This window comes from Molossus molossus, unplaced genomic scaffold, assembly GCF_014108415.1.
Source record: "Molossus molossus isolate mMolMol1 unplaced genomic scaffold, mMolMol1.p scaffold_m16_p_1, whole genome shotgun sequence".
Classification (NCBI taxonomy): Eukaryota; Metazoa; Chordata; class Mammalia; order Chiroptera; family Molossidae; genus Molossus; species Molossus molossus.
The window spans coordinates 49513978-49535735 of record NW_023425344.1 but is presented as its reverse complement, the minus strand read 5'-3'; the positions used below and the strand labels follow the sequence as shown (position 1 = coordinate 49535735).

The 21758-nt window shown below is 36.1% G+C and overlaps 1 protein-coding gene across 1 annotated transcript; it reads left to right on the top strand.

The window, feature by feature from the left end:
• Positions 1–1015: 1015 nt before the first annotated feature.
• On the top strand, positions 1016–18178 carry LOC118640365 (transmembrane protease serine 11B-like protein). Its single transcript, XM_036277281.1, has 10 exons — positions 1016–1177; positions 7357–7472; positions 11430–11548; positions 11629–11696; positions 13920–14080; positions 14775–14813; positions 15328–15502; positions 16252–16511; positions 16966–17108; positions 17959–18178. The coding sequence occupies exons 1-10, from the start codon at positions 1170–1172 to the stop codon at positions 18118–18120; spliced, it is 1251 nt and encodes a 416-aa protein (XP_036133174.1). The 5' UTR covers positions 1016–1169; the 3' UTR covers positions 18121–18178.
• The last annotated feature ends 3580 nt before the right edge of the window (positions 18179–21758 follow it).

Below are 21758 nucleotides of genomic sequence, written 5' to 3'. Positions count from 1 at the left end.
TATCAACTGAGAAAGTTTATATTTTATCCTAAAAGCAATTTAAGTTTTGAAGATAGAGAAATGTCATGACAATATCATCATCCAGGTGTCTGTTCAAAAGCTCCCTCCTCAGAGAGGCCTTTCTGGACCAACCTAAAGATAGACCCCCCGCCCCCCCCCCCCCCCACACACATACACATATATTCCTTTCGACCCAATTACTCTGCTTTATTTTCATCATAGCATGCATAAATGTCTCATATTAAATTATATATTTGCTGTTTTCTTGAGTGTTTGTCTGTATTTCCCATTAGAGTGTAGGCTCCATGAAGGCAGGAATTTTATTATATCCATTGTTGTATTTTCACTACTAGGAACAATGTGCAGCCTCAGGAAGTACATGACAAATATTTGTTACATAAATGAATGGAGTGAGTGAATGGTTAAAGACATGAAGGATTGTGCTAAGAATCTAGATATTTGTATCCAAAATATCTGAATTACTTTCCAATCTTTTATTTTTGTAAAAATTTTGTGTTACTCAAAAACTTAATCTGTGTTTACTTAGTAACACAACTATTGACTAGACCAATTAGTTCCATCTCTTATAAAGAATTACCAAAAAAGAACTGATATTTCTTACACCGAAATCTACTTCCTTCTGTAAATCCATTCCTACACAATTTTGTACAGAGTCCCAGTGAGAATTTTTAGATTAAGCATGTTACAAATGAGTAATGCTGTAGCAGAAATATTGTATAAAAAAATGACATATTAAATCATTTGTCAAAGACTACTTTGGTGAATAGAGTTGGTTTCACTGAGGAGGAGCTCTGCATAATAAAAGGAATGGACAGAATATGAGTCAGAACACTGATTCACCAATATGCGGTGGTATTTCTTGGGTGGACCTCTTGGGCAACCAATCCAAGTTCTGTCTACTGTCTTTTTCTAAGTATACAACTCAAAGAGTAATTTTCAGTTCTTCCTTTAAACCACAGAAGCACGACTGTCATCAACACTTGTTAAACAAGTTTCCTTTTAATTACCCTCTGCTATTGCACCCAGCCCTTAAAATCCCAGTATCATTGTGGTTAGCACATTTACCTGAGAACCACTGATCAGGACAAAAGAAGTGCAGAAGTTTCCTTTATCTCTATTGACACCAACAGCCAATATATCAGCACATTATGTATAGGTAAGTGGAGATTTGCTTGCCTAAAATTCTGAAATAAATAAAACTAAATTATTTCCCCAATATGACTCCCACCCAAGGGTTGTAGTAAAATATTGAGTTTAGGAGGAACTTGTAATTTTTTCACAGAATTTTTAATTTCCTGCATGGAGACAGCTCTAATATACATACATTTTTGGTTTAAAATCTGTAGTTTTGCAGTGATTTGGGGAGTGTTTCAGAAAGGTGACCTGTAACTTAATGAATGTGTGACTGTTATAAAGTGGAAAGGAGAAAGCAGAGAGAAATTTTTTTTTATATATAAATCAAATATTAAATTGTTATTGGTGGTGGTCACGATTATGAGTTCTTTGTATTTTATAACATTTTGTGCTTTCTAAAGTGCTTTCATGAATATTTTTTTGAACCTTACAGTACTATTGCTTCAGAGGTGTTTTTATTTTGTTTTTGTTTTTTGTAGAATTATATATAAAAGCATGTATTTTTATCTGTAAAAAATTCATGAATTAGAATAGCATAATTATAGACACTATAATTATAGACACTAAAAATAAATAGACACTGCTATTTATTTTTAAGGTATCTAATGAAATAATTATTATGTGAAGCGAATAGTGATAATGCCATTTAAAAATTTTACTTTAAGCTCACAAGGCATTTTCATAAAAATATATGCAAAACAGCAAATTTAAGGGAACCTAATTGTAAAATATTTAATGTTCAGATAACTGTGAAATATGAATGCATGCCTTACACAAATATTTCCCTAAGAATGTTTATCTTTAGTCAATAGTTGAGCCCTTTAAGACAGACACACACACACACACACACACATTTGCATACATATATTTTTTTTTCACAACATCAGTATTCATGTAAAAATGTGATTAGAAAGAGTATACTCACTGTGATAGGATATACTAAGAACATTTTTTTTTCCTTGAACTAGAATAATTTATTGTTGCATATTTTTTATTAAAGATGTTATATTACTCCTACCCTGATTTTTTATTAGTCACACCTCTGATCTACCGGCAGAGGGGGAAAAAAACCAAATAGTGATCTTACACATTTAGAAGTGACGAGGAAATAGCATGATTGTTTTGTTTTGCTTATAATATAGTCATCACATTTATGCTGGGTAGATGATTTTCTTTTTATTTATAGGGCAACTCCTTCTCCTTCAACATTCTAACACTGTGTGAACTCCTAACCTGAAAGATTTCAAAGTATTAAACCATTGTTTCTAAGCACTCCTAATTACCTAGGAAAGCTTCAAGCCCTAATTCTGTGTTTAGCTACTCAGAGTGAGGCATTCACCTGATTGCCTGGAAGAGTATGAATGGACTTGGCAACATGATTGATTCTGAAGGTGCATTTGAAGATAACTTAGTCAGTTCTTTGGCTGCACTTGGCTGCCTAAATGATGAACAGCCAGGAGGAAGAAAAGAAACACTGGGAGTGGAGTCAAGACTTAAAACTGACATTTTATTAATTTTAACTTTTTTTCTTCTAGTTGGTCCTATAGGATAGAATTGGGAAAATTTCAAAAGAATGCTGTATTTTAGATCCTTGCCAAGGTAGCATTGAGAGTTCATGGTGAGGAGTTTTTAATGGCAAGATATAATTATTGTGGCTCTTCTTTCACTAATTTCTCTTATGTGATTTTCAGAAGAATTTCTAGTATGAACTACCTGAAATATTGGCTACACAGCTGGGAGATTTTTCTGCCTGAGAAGTCTGTCATTTTAAAGTAGCTATTTAATTTGTGTCATGGTTTGTTAGTCCTTTAGGTTATGAATTAAAGATTGCTACATGCCAGTGAAGCATCTGAGCTGGTAACAAGCCATAATCAAAACTGACAAAGAGGATAGGAAGTGTAAATATAAAATTCTATAGTGCAGTGGTTCTCAACCTTCCTAATGCCGCGACCCTTTAATACAGTTTCTCATGTTGCGGTGACCCCCAACCATAAAATTATTTTCGTTGCTAATTCATAACAGTAGTGTTGCTACTGTTATGCCTTAGGCGACCCCTGTGAAAGGGTCGTTTGAACTCCAAAGGGGTCGCGACCCACAGGTTGAGAACGGCTGCTATAGTGTTTTCAATGAAGGACGATTGAAATGAGAAAGTCATTTTAGTTCTCTTTCAAACCATTGTGTCTGAATTAATTTTAAGACATCTTATTTGATCAAATTGTAATAGATTTAGATTTATTTATGTTCTTATATGAATAAAAGTTCTTAAACTACAGAAATAAAAGAAAACATTTTTCCAAATCTATATGAAGTCCTGTTCTGAGGTAAAGTTGTAAAACAAATCTAGTCCAAATACGAAATGCATAAATTTTTCCCCAATTAAGAAAAAAAAAAAAGTTCATGGGAGACAGAAAAGTAAAGAAAGGGTGTGGACTAAGGGCGTAGAGAACCAAGCAGTGAGCAAAGTAGTTTTGGTGGAGCTGAATGCTGATGAGATGAGGTTAGTGCTTACCCATCAATGAAAGGTAAACAATATTTTGAATTTGACGGTTAAGATACGTGTTGACAGTTTAAAGTCTGTTGAGAGACATCAAACAGTAAGACTGTGACATTCAGAAATGTATGAAAAATTGATCCCGGCCCGTGTGGCTCACTAATTGAGTGTTGATGCATACACCAAAAGGTCACCGGTTCAATTCCCAGTGGGCCTGGTCCCCAATGGGGGACATGCAGGAGGTGGCCAATTGATGTTTTCTCATCAATATTTTCATCTTTCTCCTTCTCTCTTAAAAAAAAAATTAATGAAAAATTTTTTTAAAAAAGAAAAAAATTGAGATAAATGAGTTGTTAGAATAGAAACAAATGTTTGTCTTAAAAGAGAAATACCAATTTTGCATAATATTTTATACAACACGCACTATAATATACTAATGTAGCTTCACAGTGTTGTTTCTTCCCTGTATTTGGATGACTCAGTTGATATTCACAACTATGTTAACTACCAGTCTGATATCTCTAGTTGTGTACTGAAAATTTAAGTCTGTCAAACTCAAGATATAAAATACCATTTTCCTCCCCAAGTTACGTCTTCCAGACTTCATTTACTTTCCTTCACATATTGAGGTAAAAATGTGTGTCATCTTTAACATATTCCCATCCATTACCAATATAGCTAACATATTCCCATCCATTACTAATATAGCTACCAATAATTATCAAGTTCTGACAGATATTATACTGTAAACTTTCTTAAATTCATCACTTTTCTTACGTCCACCATCCAGGACCCCATCACTACATTCCCATAAATTATAGTAGCCTCTTTACTCATTGGTTCTCTCTTTCATTTCTCTCCCTCCTTCAAAGTATCATCATGAAAACTGCTTGCAGAATCATTTTCTTAAGCACCACATGTCTTCATGATAGTCATTATCACAGAGTGAAGTAAAAGCTCTTTTTATTAGCACTGAAGGCTTTTCATAATCCGTATTCCTCTGATCTATTTATCCTTCATGATCTAGTTGACCTATTATCCCTTGGCTTCATGTATTCGCTCCTTTGAGTATTATCTATATTGTGCTAGACACCATCCTATTCCCTGGGTATAAAACAAAACAAATAATGACATGGTTCCAGACAGCAACATGGTCACAACTAGAGGAAAATGACTGCCATATGGAAAAAAAAAACCACTGCTTTCAATGTACATCCATAAGTTGGGCTGTGGAAGACTTAGTGAAGAGGAGATGGCAGAGTTGAGTAATAAAGTTTGAGGGGAAGCTCACTGGGTAGACTTGAGGTGGACATTTTAGGTAGAAGACCAGAACGTGCAAGGACATGGGCGCATGAGAGAGTTGGGTTGACCATGGAACTCTGAGTACCTTGAAATGACTGGCACATTGGTTAGAAACAGATAGAAATGCAGGTTCAAAAGTGAAATGAGATGGTGGAGAGGTTGGTCTAAGACAGGGGCATAGCTTATTTATAGAAATATGAGGACAAGCAGAGTGTGGGGTATAGATAAAGGGAAGTTCACAAATATGATAATGGAGCTGTAAATATTCTCCTCTGATGCCTTCTATTTTCTCAGAGGGCTAGGAAATAAGCTTATCAGCTAAGACGGGATGGCGAAGATGGTGCTGGATGTTTGAGGAAAAAGAAGTATGAAATAATTTGCAAAGAGATTTAAAAACTTGATAGAGAATTAAAAAATATATATTTTTCTCTTGAAAACATCAACCCAATTAATTTTTATCTGAAATTCAGTACATCATAAACACTTTTCCTGATGTTACTTCTAATGTGAAAAACCTGACGATATGTCCTGGTTAGTTTTTCAATATTTTGCCATGAGAAGAGCACATAGTTAAGTAAAAATCTGCAGCACCAAGAGTGTTAAAGTGTAAATTATCAGGTCCTTTTAGGAATCTAAATTCATTAGATCTGAGGTAAGATACACTAATCTGCATATTTAATAAACACAACCAAGTGGGTCTGGTTAAGGTCATCCTCCAATCACACTTGGAGGAGATCCATTATGTAAGATAAAGTCTCAACATCTTTGTGCGGCATCAAAGTTTGTTCTTATTGTTGCCTCTCTGTCGATAAGTCAGGATTCTCTCACAGGGGTGGGGAAAATTTTTTCTGCCAAGGGCCATTTGGATATTTATAACATCATTTGAGGGCCACACAAAATTATCAACTTAAAAATCAGCTTGCTATTTTTAGTCAGGCTAATTGGGTGTTAGCTGATACTGATTTCACAGACCACTGGTCATTCCCCTCACCCCACTGGAGAAACAGAACCTATAGGATATGTCTTTGGATAGATAGATGATAGATGATAGATGATAGATAGATAGATAGATAGATAGATAGATAGATAGATGATATATAGATCATAATGAATAAAATACATTATATATATCTATATGCCCATAAATTTATATCTATCTCTCTATTATCTATCATAGCTATTATATATATCTAAAGATTGAGAGAGAGATTTTACTTTAAGGAATTGCTTTACACAATTGTGAGGTTGGTGAGTCTGAAATTCAAAGGACAAGCTGGCAGGCTGCAAACGCAAGCAGGATTTTCATGTTATACTCCCACGGCAGAATTCCTTCTTCTCCCAGAAACCTCAGTTTTAGCTCGTAAGGCCTTCATATGACTGGACGAGGCCCAATTATCTCCTTTATTATCGAGAGGAATTTTTAAAATTTAAAGTCAACTGATTATACATATTTATCACAGAATACCTTCACAGCAAAATGTAGACTAGTGATTGACCAAACAACTTGGCAACATAGCCTAGCCAAAGCTGACATAAAATTAACCATCACACCGTCCACCTTCCTCTTTGGCCAATCCATGACTCACCGTCTACTGCAAGGAAATTGAATTGCTGGTCATTCTTTGAGCACCGCACATTGTTCCCTCTTCCTGGATTTGTTTCCATGCCTTTTGTCTGGGAAGTTCCACACATTCCTATTTCAACTTAAGCAGAGGCTCTCAACGCATATTTGTTGTATAATGAAACAGTAAAATGAAAACATCTAACTTATTTACTGTAGGTAGATCATAGCATGCTTGTCTACAAAAGATCTCTTTGAATCACATCCATATACAAACTAGTAAGAGAGATGAACACTGCTTTGACCCAATATAGCACTTCATGTCTGTGTGTTTTTGTACATAATAAGGACATAATAAATAAAATAGAATTATAATAATATTTTTAAAAATTATGATAGGCTTAGGCATAAAGAACTAAGACATTTTTATTCCTTACCCCCATTCCCCTGCAACCTGGCAAGTTCTTCACTGACGCTAACTCTGTCACTATTGATCATGAGAAGGAACTAGATGCTATCCATCTAGTATAGATCTATCTAGTATAGATAATTTGACACCAACCATCAGACTCCTGAGAAATAATTTCATAGCACAGATCTACAGAGGTTTGATTATAAACATTAAGGTAAGATTATGGGCTTTCTTTTTTCCCTTGCTTCTTAACTCTTTTTTCTCTTTTTCTCCTCCCTCCCTCCATCCATCTCTTGCTCTCTCTCTTAAAATGTCTTTTGCTGTTACTGTGCCTAAATAGTGGCGCTTCTAGACATGAACTAAAGGAAAAGATAAATATTTGAAATGACTGATTTTTAAAAATATATCTTTCATATTTATGTTCTTTACTTGCAGACCAGTCACAACTTCCCGTACATCTTTATCACCATGGATAATTGCTTTTATTGTGTTTGGAGTGTTTGGAGTCCTGGGAATCACTATTGGTCTCCTGGTTCATTTTCTGGCAGTAGGTTGGTAAAGAATACATTTTTACTATTATAGTTTATTGTAAACTTTATTTCCATTTCTACAAAAAAAAAAAAAAAGAGAGAGAGAGAGACAATTGCAAACAAAGAATTATCTCTATTTAAAATGTTTATGTTTGGGGTTACAGGTAGAAGAATCTATACTATATAGAGATAGGAATGCATAGATAAATATTTGATAAGCAGAAAAAGTATTCTACCAAGATGGTATTATATATGTTATTTTATAATTAAAATATTATTTATTTTATGTGAAGAGAGACTAAAGAATATTGCATTTTAACTAATTTTTATTCTTAACAAAATATTAATATACAAATCCATGTAATAGATTTAAAGACTGAAAACATACATATAGAGTTACTATTTAAAAACCATGTATTTTAATTTTAGACAGCATTGTATTTATATCCTGCTATGAAAGACAAAAAAATCAGGACACTTTCCATTTTTTCTCCCATATTTTCCTGCAGTTTATATTATATATATATATATTGTCAATGTTTATAACACTTCTTTCTGGTCTGTAATCATAATTTCTATAGTTTTCTTGGTTTTGAATATATATTTATATATATTTAAATTGAGCATATACTCACCATTAACCTTTTTTCTATGACTTTGTCATGATTGGATTTTCCCCCTACAAAACTATATATACTTATAATTTAGAATCAAATTGGCAGAGCTTTTTATAAAAGATACAGCTCCTTCTTCATTTTCCATTTCTCAGAGGCAACCACTTTCAACTCAGTTATTGGTTTTATCTATTCACTTTATACTGTGGTGTATGAGGGTTCTGTACTTACCCACATCTTGGCTACATAGCAGTCCACTTCAGATTTTCCTTCAGTAATATCTTGGGGATTACCTTCAATTGTCAGTTGGACTTAATTTTCTAATGCCTGCATTCCATACTTACTTTTCATTATTTTATTCAGTTAGTTTTGGGGGAGTATATTATATACTTTAGGTATATAATATACTTTCTGAGAAGTATATATTTTGGACAACTAGGCTGTCTGAAAATGTCTTAATTCTACTCTTAAACCTTAATTAACAGCATAGGATTCTGGGTTAGAAAAAATTTTTCCTCTGAAGATAAAGCTCAATTGTTTTTTTGCTTTCAAAGTTTCTATCAAGAAGTCTGCAATTTTGATTCTAGAAATTTTGTATTAAACCTCTTCTTCTTTCTGAACTTCTGAAGCCTTATTGGACATTTTTCTGAATGCCCATTATGTTGAAATTTCATGATAATGTGACATCATTTAGATTTTATTTTCATTTATTATGCTTTCAATCTAGAAACTCATATGCTTCAGTTCCTAAAATTTTTCTTAGATTATTTCTTTGGTAATTTTCTGTCCTCTTTATTCTCTCTCCAGAGATCCTGTAATTTGGATATAGGCCTCCTAAATGTTGCTTCACATTTTCTTATCTTTATCTTTTTACTTTCCATCCTTAGTTTTTATTTTATTTAATTTTTTATATATTTAAAAAATATTTTTTTTATTGATTTTTTTAGAGAGAGAGGAAAGGAGAGAGAAATAAAACATGGATGAGAGAGAGAAACATAGATTGGCTGCCCCCTGCATGCCCCCTACTGGGGATTCGGCCAGTAACCTGGGCATGTGCCCTGACTGGGAGTCAAACTGGGACCTATCAGTCCATGGGACTACGCTCAATCCACTGAACCACCCCAGCCAGGCCCATCCTTAGTTTTTTAAAAAAAATAATTTTCTGGTCATTTTCTCAAGTTTTTCAATCCATCTATTAGGTTCTTTATTTCTGCTATTATATATTTAATTGCTAAGATATCTTATTCATCTAGCTATTCATTTATATAACATCTTGATCTTATTTCTTAGAACATCTTCTCAGAGTATAATAATTTGTTTTAATTTTTAGTCTTTTTCATCCAAGATTTTCTCTGCTTCTTTTGGCAGTACAGTTGGCCCTTGAACATAAGGGTTAAGGGTTCTGGCACCCCCATGAAGCTTAAAATCTACATATAACTTTTGACTCCCTCAAATTTAGATGTACCTTGGTATCCATGGGTGGGCATTGGTTCTAGGACCCCCCACAGATATAAAAAATCCAAGGCTGCTCAAGTTCCCTATATAAAATGGTGGAGATCAATGCATACAAGTCATCTCTCTGCAAACAGTACAGGTGTTTATTGAAAAAAGTCATGTTTAAGTGGACCCACAGAATTGAAACCCATGTTGTTCAAGGATCAATTGTATTTTATTTTAGATACTTTTCTCAAATATATGTTCATCTTTTAGTGTCTGCAAATATTTAAGATTGGGTATTAAAGATCTGACTGGAAGTTCTCTATGAAATGAGTATCTATTGACAATGATATTTCACATAGACTGTTTTCTCAACTCTTTTCTCTCGACTGTAGTTTTGTTGAGAGAATCCAAATTACCAATATATATTTAGGTCTTTTCTTTTGGATTGGTCAAAATTCCAAGATTGGGGGGGGAGGGGAGCTTCCTTTGTTTTGCGGGGTAGGGAGAGGGAGCTATTCTGGGCTGGGGTTAGCTTTCTTTAATCAAGTTTGGAAAAAAGCCACCATATCAATTTTGAGTAGGATGCACCTTCCCTCAACTGTCTTAGATTCCCTGAGCTAAAAGGAGCAGTTGGGGAAGACAATGGGATGTAGCTGTTTCAACCAGTCTGCTAGTTTTAATCACACTTTTACCTCTACTTCCAGAACTGCCTGGTGCCATTGTGCTGTGTTCATCGTGTATCAAGTTTTCTCAGAACACAATGAGACTTTTAAGCTATAGATTCTAATTCATTTGTTCTGTTATTTTTCAGGAATATTATCAATTATGCATATGTTGGATATCATTTGCCTCCAATGTTGTTCATTCTTTCCATAATAATTTTATATTGTTTTCCTTTCTTATTTCATTAGGTCATTTTACTCAAGCTAGTTCTCCATGTCTCCATGACTTAATCCATATTGAACCTGTCTCTTCCACAAGATGGTTTTCAAAGGCAGTAATCATATTGTGAAATAATATTAACATTTATTTAGTGCTTATTATAAGCTTGTCACTGTCATATAATATTTAGCATATTCCTAGATGCTTAATATCTATCACATATTATAGGTAACATATACCATATATCAAATAGCTTAGTATCTATTAAAATTTAGAAAGGAAATGTAATGAATTAGGTGTGGACTTTGGATGTAGGCAAATCAAGTTTTGATTCTTGGCTTTTCTTATTAGCTATATGATATTCAATAAGTTACTGAATATTTCTAAGACTACCCTTCTCTGATAAATGGGTATACTTCATATGTTTGTCTTTTTTTTTTATTTTTTATCCTCACCCGAGGACATTTTTCCATTTTTTGTTCAGATAGAGTGGGAGGGAGAGAGAGGAAGAGAGAAAGAGAGAAACAACAACATGAAAGGGACACATTGAGTGGCTGCCTCCCACATGACCAACCAGGGCTGGGGACAAACTGCAACTGAGGTACATGCCCTTAGCGGGAACTGAACCTAAGTCTCTCTGGACTGCAGGCTGACGCTCTAACCGCTGAGCCAAACCGTCCAGGGCCTTCATATAGTTTTTATAAAGCATCTTCACATAGTAAATACTTTATAAATGGTAACTATTTTTATTGTCTAACAATTGATTATTCTAGACAGAAATTTATTTATATTATATAGTCTTATTTGTCTCAATCAATATGTGACAGCTCTTTTTTACTTTGATATATATCTACTTCAATCTTGGTCTTATAATCATTTCCCACAAAGCCCAGTTTATCTAATCAACCATGCCAGAAAGACTTACAGCATTGATCAATCTCTAATATGAGCACAGTACTTACTGGGTGGTATTACTATGTAGTCTATATCTGGATTAGAAATCTATTTTACTTAATTCTTATATAATTTCTTTATCTCACAGAAAACACAGTCTACTACTACCAAGGTAGCTTCAAGGTGCTGGATACCCCTTATAATACAAATTATGAAAGAGAGACATCATCAGAAAATAACTATCTTAGCAAAATTCTTGAGACCAAGGTAAATTAATATTTTCTTATATTTACTTGTTAATTCTATGAAGTATAAATATATGTTTGACTTTGTGTTCTCTTTAACAGATGGTTGATGCATTTCAGAGTTCTAGCATTTATCGACAATATATCAATTCTCAAGTCATCACACTGGTGTAAGTAACTAACAATAACAAAAAAGAGATCAACCCATTATGATATTATTATGCTTAAAATTCTCCTGTAAAAAATCTATAGATATGTTATAGTTATTAGCTAACAAGTTACTACTATTCATCATTATCCTAAGCTAAGTGTCAGATTGATCAGTATAAGACCAAAGCAAAGATCGGGCGATACAACTGAGATCTATTGAGAATGTATTGATTCTTTAATTACAAAAATGCATCCCTCTGGTGTCTTAACTTTTATGTTCAGAAAATATTAGATGGTCCCATAGACCAGTGTTTAATGCTGTCATTTTTATTTTACAGTAGCATAAATACAGGCCTTGTTTTCTCCCCTCTTTCCCCTTGCAAGTCATCCAAACACCTTACGTAACTGTCCTAGAGTTCTTATAGAGCAGAAAAGAGCATATCTATATCATGCTTTGATACCAAGGCAATCCTTCTAGTCACCATAACAAGAAGGAAAATACCTGTGCTGTGTTCTCTGCATGTGGGTTTGAGTAGCATGGAATAACAGGGAACCCTAGAATAGGAATTAGACAACCTGAGGCCAGCTGTTGACACAGCCCTAGAGCCTTGGGAAAGTCACTATATCATGTTGAATCTGCTCCTTTATCTGTGAAATATGGATAATAATATTTACACTACTTCACACATAAAAATGTACTCAGGATCAAAGATGATAATGTGTATATAACAATTTGTAAATACATAAACACATTTCAAATAAAGGGAATTGTTGCTTTTACCTTCATCAATGCCACCAGACTATGCTTGCATTTCCCCTGCTCCTGGAATTCATGGGACTGCTGGAATTGCAGAATAAATCAAGATCTCAACTAGCATTAATGTTGGGGGTCAAGTTTAGTACTGGAAAGAAATAGAATAAAATTAAAGGGCCCATGTACCTCTCAGACAAAACGGCAACCACCGGAAGTCTCCCTTTTTTGTTTTCAACAATCCAGAGGAAGTGACGGAGAGGCAGTTTCTCATTTGGGCACACCCTGTTGCAATAATCCAACTTGCATGAGCTGAGTGCTTCCTAAGAATGATTATTGATTTATACACCAAAGGATAGGTAGTTCATTAGGGAAATCCAAAGTACATTAATGACACTTCAGACACTAGCCTTAGGGACTGAACAATTTCTACAGGTCCATTGGTCAGCCTCTTGGGCTGCCCCTGCTTTTCCCAGTTTCAAACAAATCTGCTCTGAGCATCACAGTCAGATTAATCTTTCTCAAGCATGATTCTACTCAACTTCTCTTCACTGCTACCCTTTGGCTAGCATGAAAGCCCTCCTGCATCTAAGTCCAGTCTCCTGTTGGTCATTGGCTGACTGGGCATAGGAATTTGGAGTGCACAGTTGTAAAGAGCTGGGTTATGGAATCAACTGTACTGAATCTGGATCCCAGCTTAGTAACTGTGTAATCATGAGCACTTTAGGTAACCTCTCAGAGCCTCACGTTTTCCTTGTCTCTAAATGGAAGATGATGACACCTATGCTGCAAGGTTGCTGTGGAGACGAAGTGTGATAATGAATGTGATAACTAGGTATTAACACAGCAAATGACCAATAAATGCTAATTAATATTATTGCTCTCTAGTTATTTTGGAGTAGCATTCCTCCTCTTCTCCACTGATAACATTTTCTGCTTAAGGAAGAAGCACCAATAAAAATATTGAAGAGCCAGTGTTTATGTCACCTCTTTCAGGAAAAGGTTCTCTGATCTTTTAAGTAAAAAATGACTTATCCTTTATCTTATTATCAGCAGATAAGAGAAATCTTACCATTCCTGCCTCATTTATTATAGTCACTTGTATACAGGTTTTATCTCCTTTAGAAATCTGGAAATTTCTTGAGGGTAGAAAATGTGTCTTAGTTACCCTCAAATCACTTAGCCCAGCTGTTTGTCTATAGCAGTTGCTCCATCAATGATTCATGAATGTTTGAATAAATGATCCCAGTCCTTCTACCCTGTGCCTTGGGCCTTTCCTATTTTCCAGGTTTGTAGAACTCCGTCTCCTCTAAACTGAATAATATAGCTGTATGTCCCCAAGTAGATGTAGGTAGATGCATAATTCTGTGATTAAAGTGATGGTACTGCACAATCCCATAAAAATCAGAAGAAACCAAGATATGAACAATTAGGACATAAGGAAGGAAATGGAATTTTTTAGCAACGTATGACACCTTTATGTTGTTTCCAGTCCCGATAACAATAGCGTGACAGCACATATATGGCTGATATTCAAGGCTCCCAGATCAATGAAGGAACCCACAAGAAGAAAAATTGAAAGCATCTTACATCAGATGCTGAGCAACCACTCAGGTTCCTTGACTACAGATTCTAAATCTCTTCGGCTTGTGGGTAAGCTTATGTATTAGATGACAGCAGTGTTATTTACCTTTATCTTTTTATCCCAAACACATATCACAAGCACCAGAAACAAAGCTGATCCTCGATATTTTTTTTAAATGAATCTCATTGTTTTATATTAGAGCAATAATTTGTATTCTTCATTACCAAAAACACTCAAATCATAATATCACACCTTAAAACTGGTTCTGGTAGTAAAAAGCTACTTCTTATTCAAAAGTGGATAGTAAGGCTTTGAACATTTCCTGGAAATAATGATGTGTCTCACTATTCTTTTCATGATCTCCTATAACTTTCAAAAACTGCATAGGATCTGTTATTATGACAGGTCACTTTTTAAAAGTTTCTCTTGTATATACTAACAGGAATCAGGTTCACTTGTAGGGATTCCTGTTCTTTTAAAAGAAGATACTGGCAATCTTTTACTCTAGATGATGTAGAATACAATTCCAGTTAAGTAAAAAGAAGTTTCTCACATGGAACTATGAAGATGGCATTTCCATATCATTTTCACGTACAGTGAAAGAACAATTTAAATAAACTAATGTTCTCTCCTTCTTATCGACATTTTATCCTGAGAATCCAAAGCCTACTTGCAATACTTACCATCTCACTCCATTGGCCCCAGGGCCAGTGGACTAATGCTGGGTATTACATTTACCATGTCCTTTTTGCTCTATTTCAGAAATCAGTAAGGTCAATGCCGAAAAGATGATCAACAACCGTAAGTTCAGACACCTTTAAATTAAATATATGAGACCATCTAAAACATAAGTCAAGGTTTGTTACTCTTTGCCAGGCACAGTTCTAAGTGCATTACATACAACTTACTTAATCCTCACAACCATTCTAAAAATAGGTATTATGATCATCTCATTTTAGAGATGGGGAACCTGAAGCACAAAGAAGTGACATTATTTGCCTAAGTTCAACCAGCTTGTGAAAGGTGGGGCCAGAATTCTAACCAGGGAATGTGGTTGCAGAAGCCATGGACTTAACCATGACTTTATATGCCTCCTACATTCTTCAAGTGCTGAGAGGTCTTCGAGGTTTTATGGTGGGTATAGCAGTGATTCAGGGGGCTGCTGGTGATTCCTATTCAGGTTATTCTGTTCCTACCAGTGTAAGATATTCTCAGACAGAATCGTACAAGAATAACTCACGTCACTCTCAGCTTTGTAATCAAATGAACATTATCTTCCTATTCTCGATGGAACAAAATGGACTCCCTCTGACAGGCTGTGGGAGACGAGCAAGGATGTCTGCTACATTTGACAGAGTCAAGGGAGGTTCCAGTGCTCGGGAAGGAGATTGGCCCTGGCAAGCAAGTCTCAAAATAAATGGCCGACACTACTGTGGGGCATCTTTGATCAGTGACAGATACCTGGTGACTGCAGCTCACTGCTTTCGAAAGTAAGTTCATCATGTTCCCCAAGGCTAGGAACACTTCCAATTGACACCTGTTATCCCAGTTTAATTATCAGTAGCACTCCCTTTCATTCTCAAAAGTGTCCTGGAAGGTTTGGAAGACAAATTATATGGTAAGCTAATTTAAGTCTTTCCTACCTTACCAGTAAGTAAGAATGGGAAGAGTCACTCATTTCTAATATGACATATTTGTCTCACATGATTCTTATCTCACATCACTTTATACTCCAGATATCCCAAACTATTTGTAGTTGCTAAAACACATAACCCTGTTTCATACGTCCCTCCCCTCTGGGCATGCCTGGCCCCCTCTCTCGTCTTGTAAGCAAATGTGACTCAGCTCTATAGTTTTACACAAAATGCTGCTTTCATGAAGAAATCTTCCATTTCCTAGAGCATGCAGATTTAAATCCTCCTGTTTGTGGTCCCATTAATTATATACATACCATTTAAGCAATTATAATTGCCTGTGTTTATGACATCTTTCATTAGACCTAAATTTCTTGAAGGTGTGGGTTATTTATTTTTATTTCTATTTCCTCATTGCCTTACATAATGTATATTATAGGGACTCAGAGAAGGTTTTAAAAATTAATTTGAAAATCAGGTTGTATCACTGTTAGCGGATTATTGAGCAAGGAAAAATTAATTTCATGAAAGAAGAATAATAGATGCAGGCCATATTTCTATTATTTTGAAATAAATACAAAAATACATAACTTTGGTTTCTTTAGGACTCAAAATCCAAAAAACTATACTGTCAGCTTTGGCACCAAAGTAACTCCCCCCTATATGAGACATTATGTTCAACAAATTATTATCCATGAAGACTACATCGTGGGCGAACATCATGACGATATTGCAGTTGTAATGCTCACTGAAAAAGTTATATTTAACAATGACGTACATCGAGTTTGTCTTCCTGAAGCCACACAGAGTTTTCCACCAGGTGAAGGAGTTGTTGTTACAGGATGGGGAGCACTTTCATATAATGGTAAGTCTAGTGAAATCTTAACATCGTGTGTAAGGTACAAAAGCAATAAGAGCAATTAGGGATCTAGGTACAGTCAAAAGCATCATTTACCTTCACATGCCCAGTACTCCCAGGCAACTTCTCAGGAAATGCTGCAAATTGTCTTGCTATAGAACATTCCAAGGAGACCAGTTTGTGAAAACTCCCTAAGCTGGAGAACCTAATTGAGAAAGTTCTGGTCCAAAGATGTAAAAGGACAGACAAGGGCCTAGGAAGGCAGCATTAGGAAGATGTTTCAAATTATTCTCTGGACATTTCTTTTTCCTTGATTTTACTGAGGGAGCTAAGTGGGCTCTTCCTTTATCCTAAGAATAGGCAAGAGTCAAATACACATCTTGTGCACAAAAGACAAAGCAAATTTTCCATCCTGCTGTTTCAGAGCAGTTGTTTTGCTGAGAATGTTTGCATCCTTTAGGTGAATACCCAGTGTTACTTCAGAAAGCACCTGTGAAGATTATCGATACAAACACTTGTAATTCTAGAGAAGCATATAATGGTGCAATACAGGACACGATGCTATGTGCTGGGTACATTGAAGGAAATATTGATGCTTGCCAGGTAAGTCTGAACATCATTCACACTGAACACACAATATATAAATAGCTGCTATTATTTTATGAAAATTATCAACATGTAAAGAATTCTACACTTCAATTAAGTTGTACTTCGACAATTCTGTCAAACTCCCTCGACTTTGGCACTAAAGTGATTCTTCCCTACATGCAATATGTGTTTATAAGTGTTTAACAAACACCCATGTTGGACTTACTCAGAGCCAAGCACAGACTGAAGTCCTTTACAAATATTAACCCACTTAATCCTCATCATAACTTTGTGATCTAGCTACTATTATTATTATCATTTTATAGATAATGAAACAGAGGTAGAAGAAGGTAACTTGCACAAGGTCACACAGCTATTAAGTGGGAAAGATGGCATCCCAACCACGGTCGTCTAGCATACAGTCCATATTCTTAATCATATTTCAATAAAGAATCAGTCTCAGAAAGTTTTCAAGTATTACCTGCTCATTTCTCTTACCTTTTAAGCCTCCTCCTGGCTAGGGATCTGGCTACTCGTCTCAGATATGAAACCCTATACTCCAAGTATATCAAGAATATAAGTCTTCCAAAGTTTTCTCATGAAATTGGATCTTATAACTTATCAGTTCACACCTTCAAGGTTCAGGTCAACCCCGAAGAGCCCCAGAGAATATATTCTGGCCAATCACTGGTACATTCTGGCCAGTCACAGTAACAATTAAGGATGAAGCGGGGAATGACACCATATACCTTTGTATGGTCTTTATGAAGCATGAATCACAAGCATCACCTGGGATTTTTATTTAGGGAACTTAAGTATCTAGGAGTAAATTCTCATAATGGTAAATATTCTTTGTTTTATTTAGGGTGACTCTGGAGGACCACTAGTTCATCCCAATTCTCGATATATTTGGTTCCTTGTTGGAATAGTGAGCTGGGGAGCAGAATGTGGTAAAGTCAACAAGCCAGGTGTCTATGTGCGAGTGACTGCCTACCGCAGCTGGATTGCCTCCAAGACTGGTATCTAAGAAAAAAGCATCTTGTAACCCTGGCTGGTTTGGCTCAGTGGTTAGAATGTCAGCCTGTGGACCAAAGAGCTATGGGTTTGATTCTGGGCAAGGGCACGTACCGAGATTGCAGTTCAGTCCCTGGGCCCGTGTAGGGCTGGTGTGGTAGGCAACCAATCAATGTGTCTCTCTCACATCAATGTTTCTCTCCCTCTCTCCTTCCCTACCACTATCTGAAGATAAATGGAAAATATCCTCCAGTAAGGATTAAAAAAAAAAAAAAAAAGCATTAAAAAAAAAAGGCATCTCATAGAAACTATTTTAGGTCATTTTTACCTATTACTCCTAAGCCTTATGCAATAAGTATTTTCAATTAGCATATACAGTGGTCATTTTTTAAAAATTGTGGTCCTGCAGGACTATTTATGAATTTTAATTTTAAGTAGAATCTACAAAAGAAGAAATCTCACGTTTAGTCAAAAAAGGCCTAAGCAAAGAAAGCACTCCAAATAAAAAACTGACTATTACTATTTGTTTTCTATTTCACACACCAACATTATTGTTACTTCACCATAGCATACAGTTTTGGGTTTTAGGCATTGAGATTTTATAGAATTGTGAAAGTATGTTCTTGTCTATTTGCAAATTACCAGGAAGCACTATGAGAGACTAGAACCAATAACCTCTGAGGGTTGGAATGGAACATGCTGTATCTGTCTTCCTGTTCTAGTTTTTGTGAAAGGGTTGTGGTTGTAGACTAAATCTCCAGAATTTAGGCATGGACATAGTCTTTTATTTTGGATGCTGATCAAATTTTTCAGTCAAAGAATTTCACCATCAGCAAAATTGGGTGAAACAACACATTTTAGATTTACAGATACCAGGTGCACTAATTCTTCAATGTTGATACAGGTTTCTGTAGAAATTCTTTATTTGTAACATATATAAAAAGAAGTTGTTATGAGCTATGAAAATATGTAATATATTTTAATTAAAACAGATTTAAAAGTAGACTATTTTGTTCAATATGACAATTTTCTTTTCGTTTTCTTGTGAGTCTTTTGCAGGTGACTTTTCCTCTCTCTCTCTCTCTCTCTCTCTCTCTCTCTCTTCTGTTATTTGTTCCACTTGGTCAATGGCTTAAGAAAAGGCAATAGGGTAATTAAAATGCTGCCTGGCCCTGGCCAGTTTGGCTCAGTGGTTAGAGCGTCGGCCTACGGTCCAGAGAGACCCGGGTTGGGTTCCCGCTAAGGGCACGTACCTCGGTTGCAGTTTGTCCCCGGCCCTGGTCGGTCGTGCAGGTGGCAGCCACTCGATGTGTTCCTTTCACATCGATGTTTCTCTCTCTGTGTGTTCCTCTCTCTCTCTCCCACTCTACCCGAACAAAAAATGGAAAAATGTCCTCAGGTGAGGATTAAATAAATAAATAAATAAATAAATAAATAAATAAATAAATAAATAAATAAAAAATAAAATGCTGCCTGGGGGCAAGAAGGAGAGGCTGGGCCAAACCAGGGGGATGCAGTGCACAGGTCTCTCAAAGGTCACTGGGTAGGCGAGGCTCCGAGTCACATTTGAGGATGAGGCTGGCTCAGCCAGGGTCAGGGCCCACAGCTTGCGGAGTTGGGTCAGGCGGCTGTGTATCCTTTCGTGAGTGTCAGCTCTGGATCTATGAAGTGTTTCTCCAGGAAGCAACAGAGGTGGGCCGGGTCATGCAGATAGGGCCCGGGACCTGCCTGGTCTTCCAGGCCAAGGAAGTTTTCATGGTGTGCAGGCTGCCACCCCACTCATCCCAGGATGGCTTCTGAACTTCCTAGAAAAGGGCTCTATTGCTGTGCTGGTTTTGCATCTTCAAGAGACAGAGGGTGCCCTGTTTTTCCTCATCTAACTCGCGGAAAAAGTGGTGCAAGTGGTCCAGGGCCACTGGATCCCCTGGATTTGCAGGTCCAGAAGGAGGCAGGTCAGGGAGGCCACAGGCGCAGCGGACCAGGCTGGGACGGCAGCCTCCACCTCGGAGGGATACTTCTGTTTGATCTGAGCCCTCATGCCTCATTGATGTCTAGGAGCCAACCGTACACAAAACATGACATTTGTGGATCGGGGAAGTAGATAATGGCATGACCAAGAAGACGGCTCTGGAAGCTGCAGGTGGGGCTGAGGAGGAAGGAGGGTAATTGAAGACTGGAAGGCAGTTGCATCCTGAGAGGGACAGAGGCCATGCAGTGCTTGCAGTTAGGGGAGAAATGTTAATTACTGGCCGTATTCTTGGTCTTGGTTTGTGAAAGCAAGCATAGAATCCTATTTTATAAACCATACAATTTTCATAGAGTGACTTTAGTTTGTAATATTTATCTTTCAAGAGTAGAAATTTTTATCAGTCTTTACTGAAAATTTGACTCACAGTCTTCACAAGAGTCCTTATACGGTATTTACATTTTATTTGATATTCTATTACCTAGATGGGATATATAATAGATTTTTAACTACTGAATTTTCTCTTCCCAGAAAATATGGATTTTACTCTACTGATAATCATTTTCTATATAAGATCAGGAATAAATATATATCATATACAACCATATAATTTAGTTGTCCCAATTTTATATATTTGCTTTTAAATGGCAGTTTTAAGTTCTTTCCCCTCATATATAATTCCAGTTTTCAAAACTATCCAAAGACCAAAGACTTCTAAAGAAGTCTTGACATACCTTGATATTTAACCCATTTGATTATAATTAACATCAAATATTGTATTATTTATAATAATAAATTAAATAATAAAGCTTAACATTTATTGAGCTCTTTTTTTTTAATTTTATTTATTTATTTTTTATCCTCACCGGAGGACATTTTTTTTTTGCATTTTTTTGTTCAGACAGAGCGGGAGGGAGAGAGAGGAAGAGAGAGAGAGAGAAACATCGATGTGAAGGGACACATCGAGTGGTTGCCACCCGCATGACCAACCAGGGCCGGGAAAAACTGCAACCGAGGTACGTGCCCTTAGCGGGAACCGAACCCGGGTCTCTCTGTACCGCAGGCCGACGCTCTAACCGCTGAGCCAAACCGGCCAGGGCTATTGAGCTCTTATTATTTGTCAGGAACATTCTAATAACTTTACATGTATTATTCCAGTGAATCCTTATGTTCTAGGAAGTATACCACTATTATCCTAAGGTTACAGGTGAAGAAACTGAGACACACAGATTTTAATAGCCTTGGCCAAGGATGCAGAATAACATTCATTCTACATCATTCTGCCTCTTCATCCATGACAGAAGTCCGTGATCAGAGGTGTGAAAAGTTCACAATTTTGTGTTTTATTGAGTGTTTGTTTGTTGAGGTTGTATTGTTTGTTTGCATATTCAGAGAAGAGTAAAACCCCTTATGGCTTTGGGTGATACCTAACACTAGTACGAAGTTCACAACAGGAAACGACACCAGTAGCACTTTCACAAAACCACTTATATTTGTGGAGTATTTTATATCTGTCACTTGATCCTATATAAAAATGCCTTCTGAATCATGACCTGGTGAAATTTGGTTTCTACTGCCCCTTTCTTCATTCACAGATTTCCATGCAACCTTCCAAGTAACATTAAATATTTTCTGTCATTTCAATTTACACTCTGGGCCCTTCAGACCTGGAGGAATCAATTATA

Bases quoted from the DNA above. Each gene is read 5' to 3' on its own strand.
- LOC118640365 (XM_036277281.1), top strand. The intron at 14,081-14,774 runs GTAAGCTTATGT...GCTCTATTTCAG, and splicing joins TAAATCTCTTCGGCTTGTGG to AAATCAGTAAGGTCAATGCC. The intron at 16,512-16,965 runs GTAAGTCTAGTG...TGCATCCTTTAG, and splicing joins GGGAGCACTTTCATATAATG to GTGAATACCCAGTGTTACTT.